We start from the raw sequence: 10023 nt of genomic DNA on the forward strand, positions 1-10023 counted from the left end.
GGTTTTCACGATTAACCCCAGAAGTGTTTTTGTGTTGTTTAATTCTTACTGCTGGGAAGTTGTATAAGGTCGGAATGGGGTTTTGGGTGGGCGGCGGCAGGTGGGAAGCTGCAGAAAAGTGTGAAGCACTACAATTCTGCCTCCTGGTCCCAACCCTGAGTTGTCAATTTAGCTGACTAATAAAAGAGTCCATATTGTTAGATAAGAGAGCGGCTCCATCCAACGTGGGATGGAGCCGCGTTCTTTCTCCCTTTTTTTCCCCCAGCACACACAAACACACGCCCACTTCAAATTTAACAGACTCTTTTTTAACCTCTGTCTGTAACCTACAGGTTATATTCATCACTGAATACATGTCATCAGGCAGCCTCAAGCAGTTCCTAAAGAAGACTAAGAAGAACCACAAGACTATGAATGTGAAGGTCAGTAGTTAAACTGATCTCACACTGTGCACATGCTCAGTCTGCCTCATGTTGGTGGCACAGGGTATTGCAGTCCTACCACTACTCAGATCCATATTTCCATTAGGATTAGAGATTATGTAACACCCCGGTGGCTCAGTCTGCCCAGTCATGTATCTTATCCTAGTAATGTTGTGGATTAACGATCTATCTAGGATCTCTTTATTTCTCTTTTTCAGTTGTGTGCTTTTGCAGCTGCTTTAGATGCCAGAAGGAGTGTAATAAATGGGTTTTATTTATTTTTTTGCACATAAACCTAATAGCAAACCCATTTTAAATGCTATTTTGGATATGATATTTCCTCTGTTCATGGATATGAAGCAAATGTGTACATTTAGAGCTGGATCTCCTCATGTTCTCCTGCTTCATTTCGCTTCAGGCCTGGAAGAGATGGTGTACTCAGATTCTTTCTGCGCTCAGGTACTGATTGAATTCCTCCAAAAGAGTTTGGCATGAGGGTTTTCTGTTGTCACAACCAGAGCATTAATAACATGGTTTATTGTTTACTGGCAGTTATTTGCACTCTTGTGACCCACCAATAATCCATGGCAACCTGACCTGCGACACCATCTTTATCCAGCATAACGGCCTCATAAAGATTGGCTCAGGTATGCTCCCAGCAGGACTTTTTATGATACTACAGCTGCATTTTGTCGCTCTTATGCTACCTTGCATTGTACTTTACAAACAAGGCAGAATTAACACCTTTTGTTGCATTTGTTTTTCTTTCAACAGTGTGGCATCGGCTGTTTGTGAATGGTAGGAAGTCTAGTATTTTATAGATCACATGCTTGTTATGTCCATCTTTATATTTGATCCCATGCATCTGTGTTCTCCATTGTCTCTGTGCAGTTTTCCCAGATGCCAGCGTTCATAGTAAAGGGAGGCAACACCGTGATGAACAGAGGAATCTTCATTTTTTTGCTCCGGAATATGGAGGTGAGTGTGATGAGTGACATTCCTCTGTAGCAATAAATTAGCCTGATTTCTTTCTAATCTGTTTATTTTTGTTCATTCAGTGATCACCTCCACTGTTAATTGCAGTATCTGTACTATGGGGCTTTTTTAATATATTTATCCTGCAATGAAAGAAATATTGTTTCCAGTTTATTGCCAATAGAATACATTTTAGATAAATTCAAAATCATTCAACAAATAATCAAAAAGGTTTTTGTTGTGCTCATCAAAAGACACATGAAACAAACAGACAAACAAAAAATGGAGATGAAATTGTTTTTGAGGAACAAAAATCTGTTCCCAGTTAAATCTAAACTTCTGCTGGTGCTTGCAGGAATCCCGATGATGCAAAAACAAGAACCAAAAAGGTTCTTATTGCCAAAAATAAGGCAAACATGTTGAGTCACAGGGATGCTCATTGCTGAAAATAATCTAAAAAATGGAGTCATAAACAAGAATGTAATAGAAAGAAAAAAGTGATAATAAACTAATTTAACACTGCATTGATTAAAACAGTTGAGTTTGTGTTGTTTGCAGCCATGTTTTTCTCACTCATCCATCCCTGATACTTTGTCATGAGTGTTAATAAACATGTACTTCATCGCTTCCATTTCAACTTTGTGCTGTGAATAATCGCATTGTAATAAACATAAGCAGGAAAATAATTTGCTCATTTTTACCACAAAGGGTTTTTCTACTTTAAAGCAATAAAATAATTTAATAATTTCTTCTTATATTTTTGTCATTTCCGCCACTCACGGTTGCCAAGTTATCAGTGCGAGTGCTTCTCAAGTCAAATTTAGTTGTGCAAATTATAGTTTTCCTATCTGTTTTTTCTATTTGAACATTTGACCCTAACCGGATCTGAAAATCACATGCTCTTTTTGGTACACTGTAAAAACACTAATTAACCTTCCTTCTTGTTCCCACTGCCCTTTTTTATTTCATCTCCAGCTGGTGGTGATGATTACTCCATAGACATTTTCTCCTTTGGCATCTGTGCTTTAGAGGTGAGATAAACAGATCAGTAAGATTTCCATCTGTTCCTGCGTTGTTGTGTGTTTTAACACATGATTTGTCGCTGTAGATGGCAGTGCTGGAGATCCAGGCCAATGGAGACTCTGCAGTGTCCAAGGAGGCCATTGTCAATGCAGGTCAATCTCTGGAAGACCCTCTGATGAGAGTGAGTCTCAGATCATGTTCTAATTATACAACACAATAAGGAAGCAAAGAAGGCAAGATGCTGCTTATAGGATTGTTTCACTTGTGTGTGTGTGTGTGTGTGTGTGTGTGTGTGTGTGTGTGTGTGTGTGTGTGTGTGTGTGTGTGTGTGTGTGTGTGTGTGTGTGTGTGTGTGTGTGTTAATAAAGCTTGCCAAGAATGGAATTCAATGTGCATTCAATGCTCTGTAAGTTGGCTGTGCTGTACACTTGCTCAGCGTTGGACTGAGAGTCTGTTTGCTCTCCGCAGGAATTCACCCAGTCTTGTTTGCGTCACGATGCCAAGCTCCGTCCTACAGCTCACGACCTTCTGTTCCACCGAGTCTTGTTTGAAGTCCACTCCCTCAAACTGCTTGCCGCCCACTGCCTCATCAACAACCAGTGTGAGTTTCTCACCTCCACATGCCGAGCTGCCGAGTAATTGTCACGAACACTGCCTGTCTCTTCTTCTAATGTGCACCGTAATGTAGCAAATGGACCAAAATTTCTTATGTTTTTTTAATTACAGCTTTTAGAAATGCTCACAAATTTCACAAGTACATGCTGAAAGACATTTTTTTAGTTCAAGTTTTGGATGAAAACCAGTGTTTAGTTTTTAAAAACATTTTTTTCCACCATTTCTGAAAGTCTTCCAGTTTGATCAGATCAGATTGATAAAACCGAGCTTGTGATCCATCTACAGACTTGCTTCCAGAGAACTGCGTGGAAGAGAAGACCAAGTCATTTGACCCCAATGCCATCATGGCAGAGATTAAACATGACGACAGACAGGGCGTTCAGCTCAAGTAAATTCAAATCCCCTCTCATTTTTAGCAGCCTGTTATTGTAACATTACAGGTCACCCATGACGTTCGCTGTGCTCCTCTGTGCGTCAATTTCTGTCCTCTAGGTATTCCCACGTTTCCCCTTTGGAGCTAGACAAGTTTCTGGAAGATGTCAAGTAAGCTACGCCAAAGTCATTGGTCTGCTCTGGATCAGTAGTTGGTGATTTCAACGTGGCATTCCCTTTTCTCTACTCAGGAATGGCATTTACCCGCTGATGAACTTCGCCTCATCGCGGCCTCACCCCGTCCCTCGAGCTCTCTCTTTGTCTCAGGAGCAGGTCGAAACAGTGAAAACACCGACTCCTGAACCGCAGGAGACGGAGACCAGGAAGGTTAGGCTTTTAGATGCCACCAAAATCTTATTTTGACACATTGTGTTGCTGATTGTAAGAGTTGGAAGATGACCTGCCAGAGATGGCAGGAAAATGTTGATAATAGCTTTTTGCTGCCTGTTGAGTTAACAGAACCTGTGTGTCCATTTGTTTGTTATTAAAATTATTCTGACCATCTTTCATCACCCAAAACAAACAAGACTCTGTTCTGTCTTATGTTTTCTGCACTTCTTTGACTGAATGTGCTTGTATTTGCTTTGAAGGTTGTTCATATACAATGTAACTTGGAGTCAAATGAAGAAGGGACCAAAACTCATGTGAGTCACATAGTACTACAGGTACTTTGCCCATTTCAGTTAAAACACTTAAACTGGGCTCTTTGATAGTGAAATTTATTGGGCTACAGTAGCTTAGCATCTCTCTTGTTTATTATTGTGAGTGACTTTACCTTCAGTGTTATTTATATATTTATTTTATGATCTCCGCCAGCTCTCTTTGTTCCTGAAGATGGATGACAAGCTTCATAGGCAGCTTAGCTGTGACATCTTTCCAAGTAAGTTGACAACAGTTGTAACATGAATAGGCATAAATTTAGAAATCATGCATATTTTCTTTGAAAAAAGCATAAATAACTTAAATAAGGAAGGTTATTTACTTATTTTACTTATTTTAAGGACTACTTTAAACAAGGGATGCACTAATTATAAAAGTTTGGGGCCGCACATTTCAAAGATAGCAATTTGGCCAGAGGCTGTTAGCCAAAAGCAATCGTTTATTTTTTTTATTCAGTGCCTGGAAAAGATCACAACCATCATTCACACTGTCTTTGAATGAGTACAGGTTTTTATAAGATTCTCTGTGTAAGAAATGTAACTTTTTAAAAATCTTTTTAGCATACTAAACTATTAGTAGCTCAAAGACCTGAAAACATTTGTCTGCCCAACAAAATGATCTATAAATAGATTCTATCTGGGAGTCAATGTACAACAGGACAGACAATTATTGACCTCATTAGTTAATGTAATGTAATTTTTCTGGATTTTATTTAACAACCTCAATATCCCTACTTTTACCTGCAGATTTGATGTACTTTTAAATCACAGGATGGAATATAGAAGCAAGTAAAGCCAAGAAGTATTTCCTAAAGTTCTGTAAATGGCATTTACAGTGTTTAGCAATAATGTTGAATCTAATGTTGAATGGGTCTACCTCATTTTGCCAAAAAGCCATCTGAGCATGAACAGAGAACATTTGTGTGTGTTCAGTGTTGCATGTCTAATAGACCCTTTAGGCCTGGTGAGGTTTGATCTTTATGGAATTGGCTTTTTTCCCCACAAATATCATCAGACCCCACCATGTTGGTAATTGAGGTATTTGTCAGGGAGGTGAGTACCTGGGAGTCATTCCTATGTTTCTAATGGCCACATCAGAGGATGTTATTAGTCTGTTAAATGTTGAGGTGGCAGGTATCAAAGCAGCATCCACCTTAAAGCCAGGCTACAGCAGCACATTCCACTGCAAAAAGTTCCTTTATTTTTATTGCAGATTTTTCTAACCGAGACATTTCATGTGTAACTTTCAGCGGACACCCCTAAAGACCTTGCTGGTGAACTTGTTCACTACGCCTTCATAAATGAGGTACATAGAGACTCTATTACTCTATTTTCTACTGATCTTCTTTGTTGTGTTTTCTATTTTGTAATTTAGCAGGAACTGAATAAATAAAAGGCCTGCTGTGGTGTGATTATAGTATGTTGTCATTTGTGCTGTGCAGGAGGACAGTGAGAAGGTGGCGGGTTTCCTGGAGGACGCCATAAGCCGACACTGGGTCCGAACGCTTGTCTCTGGAAGCACGCAGTGAGGAGGGCTCACGACAGCGGCTGGCCCGGACAGAGCTGCCCGGGGCATTGAACACATTGGTGGAGAAAGGGAGAGGGCGACGGGCAGCCACACAGCTACAGACACAGGGAGGAGAAGACCCAGCTAAGAGGACACAATGGGACAGACAGATACTGAGCCTTGACACCAGTGTATTATCCCAGTGAGATGAAGGAAAATCACAGGCAGTCTGAAAAAAACGGAACGCACCTCTGGTTAGGTGATTAGAGGCATTGTGGTTGAATTCAGCGACCCCTGAGATTGACAAAAACCCCTGCCTAAAAGGGCTATCATGCCTTAATGTGTCATGACACCTTAATTTTTCCACTATACCACTATTGAGAACTGATGTGTATTACTTCCAGATGCAGCAGCTATCTCTTCACAGAGTAATTCAGTTGTTTCAGTTATTTACAGTGAATTGTAAACCGTGACTTCTGAAACTTTTCTCTCTTACAAGCCTTCATTTTATCTGTTTGAGGAATTTAACGTTCCGTCCTACATACACTGTTAATATTCATTCAGATGACTCATTAATTTCTGTTTGTAACTGTGAACAATAGAAGCATTGCACAAGTCAGCTTTTTTTTCCTATATGTTTTTGAGCTCCTAAATAACACCTCTCACTGCACTCCTAGGTTAAAGGCTACTTCTCAGACAGTTTAATGTGCCACATTAAAATGCAGTGGTGAGTAATGAGACGATGCCTGTCTTTTAGCCTGCAGTGCTGTCTGTGAAGCGTTCTGACAGCCAAAGACCTTCAAAGTGCCTGTCATGGCAGTTTGCTTTGGAACAAAATCTTCCCATGCAACCGCATCGTGTCCAACTTTCAATTTGAAATTGACTTATTTAGGTTTATTTAGGTTAAAAAAAAAAAGTCTTTCAGATTTTCTCCCATTGCTATAAAATGAGTCCACAAAATCAGCATGTGTGAATATGAAACGATGATGGGAGCTTCATTAAGAGCAGAACTAACTGTGTATTAGACATGGGGACCAGATCACATGGTCTCTACTGCAGTCATTTTTAGTATGGGAAGAGATGCAGTATGTGAACAAAAGTTTGAATACACCAGTGCTTGATTCTAGTCCTACTTAAATCAGAGGAAAAGTGTTGGGTATAAGATATTAACATTTAACTTAAAAATGCCATATTGTCAAATAATACTACTGCTTTTCTTATTTTATTTAATCTGTTTTGTAAACATGTCCAGAGAAGTGTGACAGATAAAATCAACTCAAGTCTTTACGAACTGCATTGTTAAACTTTTCAGCTGAACTTTATAATCAGTGGTGTTGTGCATACGAATGTAGCTCTTTACATTGAAATTTTCATGGATTTCGCAAACCAAACCCTGAATGGCAGACTGAGATATTTTGCTTTGATTATGTTCATTTCCCTTAATTACATCTACTGTGCTTTTCTTTCAGACAATATCAATGTGAACTTAAAAAAAGAGATTGCACTGCAGCCTACACAAGCACGAGAATAGAATTAGCAAAACAGCTCTGCCACATTTTCCGCTCAATAACCCAGTTTTGACAAGCTGAACAACCAAATCTGTGTAGGTTTTGCCCTAACAAAACTAGCGAGTAAAAAAACATAACAGAAAATTGTCCGATCAGTTTCAGCCTTTAGATTTTTTTTTTTTTTTTTAATCTCCAGGCTTATTTAACTCTGCTTCATTTGTTTTCTGGGTCCATAAAATTGCAATTGCATAACAAAATTGTGCTGCTGTACAGTCATTGCTTAAACTTCTTATTATACTCTGTGTCAAGCCTATTTAACTGTGTTTCTTAAGACAGGAGCCATGAACTTTCAGACATTGGGATTGTGCTGTACATATTTATTTGTGGCTATCAGAGGGGCTTTGGACTAGATTTTAACACAACTCAGTACCACTGTCGCTCTCACTGGATCTGATAAGCTGCATGTCTTAATAACCTGCAACCATTTGAAACTTTGCATTTTGCCTTCATCAGTCACACTTCAGTTCCACAGGGGACGTGGCCACGATAATGAATGTTTAATCTGTGCAAGCATTTAAAAAAAAAAAAAAGACATGCATATCAGTCTTATTTTGTGTTGGATTACTTTTTTTTCCTGTGATTCTGCTGAATGAAACTTGCCTTTGGATGTGTTCTACTTAAACCTTTGTTAAATATTGTAGCATCTGCAATTGAAATATATAATAAATAAGATGTGACATGTTGTTTTGTCTGAAATAATGACTGATTATTATATTTTAGAGAAAAATGCATACATTTGGATAGTTCTGTTCACTAATCTGAAATAGGAAAAGGGAAAATGTTTTTGAAAAAAGATTACTGTGGTTTTTACTTGTATAGTATAAAACAGACAGTGAAAGATGAATGATAGCTTAGATTTCCTTGTATTACGGTCTGTGATACAAATGGAGATAGAGAAAAAGATCTCCACTGGCATGAGAAAAACAAAATTTTGATTGAAAGTACAGTACAAGAAATAACAGACCAATTATCTAAGAAATCCTAAACAGAAATAATGGGGAATTCACATAATTCCCCTTAATGGAATTATGTGAATTCCATTATGTGAAACTGGTGAGTAAACCAGAACATCAAAACTAAAAGATTTTGATATGATGAATGATTTGATCTGTTACCAATATCATCACTCTTGTCTCCAAAATAGACCAGTTTTGAACATTATTGCTTCTCATGAAACTTTAGTAAAGGTGACAAAATAAATAAAATTACCACAATTGTGGATCTGAGAAACTTTTTGAAATATTTCAATCGGAATAGAAATTATGGGATCCATTTGTTTAAAAACCTCACATAAATCTACAAAGTAACTTCAGTTGCTGACAGTTCAATGCTGTTATGAATGAAGTACAACCAATGACTGGGTACAATGCAGTTTTCATTGTTTTAATCTGTTTTTATGCAACTGTTGTTGAACACATGTAACGTATTCCCATATAAATCCAGCAATTAGCAAGCGAAAGGGTAAACTGAAGACAGCTCGCCAGTTAATCTCAGGGCTTTTTGATGGGACAGAAAATTGATATATCCGCAACCTTGAAAGGCGCTTTACTTGTGCAAAACCTCCGTTCATCGCGAGGAACTCTCCTATCGCGATACTTTTCATTGAAAGAGGTGAAATCTCGCGATTGTTAGAGTGTGTGGGGCCTCTGTGTAGAAGGTGTGCTTCATGGCGGTAACGGAGACTGCGGTAAATACATTCCTCGATTAAAAAAAGGGCACTTTTGCATTTAAACTAGCACTGTTTGTCTTTCTATAAGTAGAAACGATTGTCTTACAATATTGATACACCTAATATTATATAGAAAATATATTAGGAAGAATACAGCTTGCTTTACGCGCCATAGTAATGAATGCTTAACACAAGCTAATGTCTGCTAGCTCCTTGCTAGCAACAAAGGTAATGTTATCAGAAGCTGAATATAAACCTCTAAATTATGGTGTACTTTTAAAGTGATCACTCGGTTTATTTACATGAGATGAAGCATAGCTAGGGTCTAGTTATTTGTCGTTTTATTTTACATGATCATTTTCATGCTAGTAGTTAACCATAGCATGTTAATTTGCGTAGCTAACGTGCTGTTGAGCATTTCTCGGTGATGTTTGTTGGCCAAAATCAAAAGAAGACAGGCTGGCTATATGTAACATTTACTGTAAGTTGATGCTGGCTGCCTGTATAATTAATTACTAGTCTGAAGGCATTTTTTATTTTCCCTAGAATTTGTTGAATTGTTAAAGCTTCCCCATCAGTGCTCTTCCCCTTGGGGGCTTTCCTGCCTCAGTCTGGTGGACCCAGCGATTAGAGTGTTGCGTAGGTAAGGAGTTCATCCGGTCCCACCTGGTTTAAATCCGGATGTATGCCCTGTGTTTGTTAGCATCATTAATAGTAACCAGTGATGTTAGGTGTGATATCTGACTACAAAATAGGAATTTTCTTCATAGGAAAATATCACTTTTACATATGCAATTGTTGGTTTATGGTTCAGGTTCTTGATCATTATTTTAAATATTGCTGTTTCTGAATTGTAGGAAGGTGAAGCTCTGACGATGGAGAATGGACAGGGCACAGGCTCCAAGCTTGGCCTACCGCCTCTTACCCCAGAGCAGCAGGAGGCACTTCAGAGGGTAAGAATGTCAGACAGCATTCAATTAACAGTACACAACATGATTAGGACAGTGTACAAAACCTGTAGGTAATTTTAAATGTTACTAAGAAAAAAGGTACATTCAGCTTGTTTGAGGACATAACTTTGCCAAATCTCTGAAGAACTGAGTTAATCATTATATGATGCAAATCATTTTTCATCATTCCTTTTTATATATAT

At 38.4% G+C, this 10023-nt stretch overlaps 2 protein-coding genes across 4 annotated transcripts in view; both read left to right on the top strand.

Annotated features, from left to right (window-relative positions):
• The window catches only part of nrbp2b (nuclear receptor binding protein 2b), a 51370-nt gene extending 43487 nt beyond the window's left edge, over window positions 1–7883 (top strand). The window contains exons 5-19 of the mRNA XM_079259408.1: window positions 333–422; window positions 841–881; window positions 975–1069; window positions 1197–1220; window positions 1314–1400; window positions 2373–2428; window positions 2506–2601; window positions 2889–3021; window positions 3321–3423; window positions 3528–3578; window positions 3659–3794; window positions 4058–4111; window positions 4284–4347; window positions 5377–5432; window positions 5569–7883. Of these exons, the coding sequence (XP_079115534.1) occupies window positions 333–422; window positions 841–881; window positions 975–1069; window positions 1197–1220; window positions 1314–1400; window positions 2373–2428; window positions 2506–2601; window positions 2889–3021; window positions 3321–3423; window positions 3528–3578; window positions 3659–3794; window positions 4058–4111; window positions 4284–4347; window positions 5377–5432; window positions 5569–5655 (1173 nt within the window). The 3' untranslated portion in view covers window positions 5656–7883. The remainder of the gene's footprint in view (window positions 1–332; window positions 423–840; window positions 882–974; window positions 1070–1196; window positions 1221–1313; window positions 1401–2372; window positions 2429–2505; window positions 2602–2888; window positions 3022–3320; window positions 3424–3527; window positions 3579–3658; window positions 3795–4057; window positions 4112–4283; window positions 4348–5376; window positions 5433–5568) is intronic.
• A 957-nt stretch (window positions 7884–8840) lies between these two features.
• The window catches only part of LOC306770832 (poly(U)-binding-splicing factor PUF60-like), an 11300-nt gene continuing 10117 nt past the window's right edge, over window positions 8841–10023 (top strand). For all 3 annotated transcript variants that reach the window (XM_079259832.1, XM_079259833.1, XM_079259834.1), the window contains exons 1-2: window positions 8841–8888; window positions 9728–9823. In XM_079259832.1, coding sequence (XP_079115958.1) covers window positions 8868–8888; window positions 9728–9823 — 117 coding nt within the window. In that variant the 5' untranslated portion in view covers window positions 8841–8867. The remainder of the gene's footprint in view (window positions 8889–9727; window positions 9824–10023) is intronic.

The sequence above is a fragment of the Telmatherina bonti genome (genome assembly GCF_933228915.1).
Source record: "Telmatherina bonti genome assembly, chromosome: 20".
NCBI classification, from domain to species: Eukaryota; Metazoa; Chordata; class Actinopteri; order Atheriniformes; family Telmatherinidae; genus Telmatherina; species Telmatherina bonti.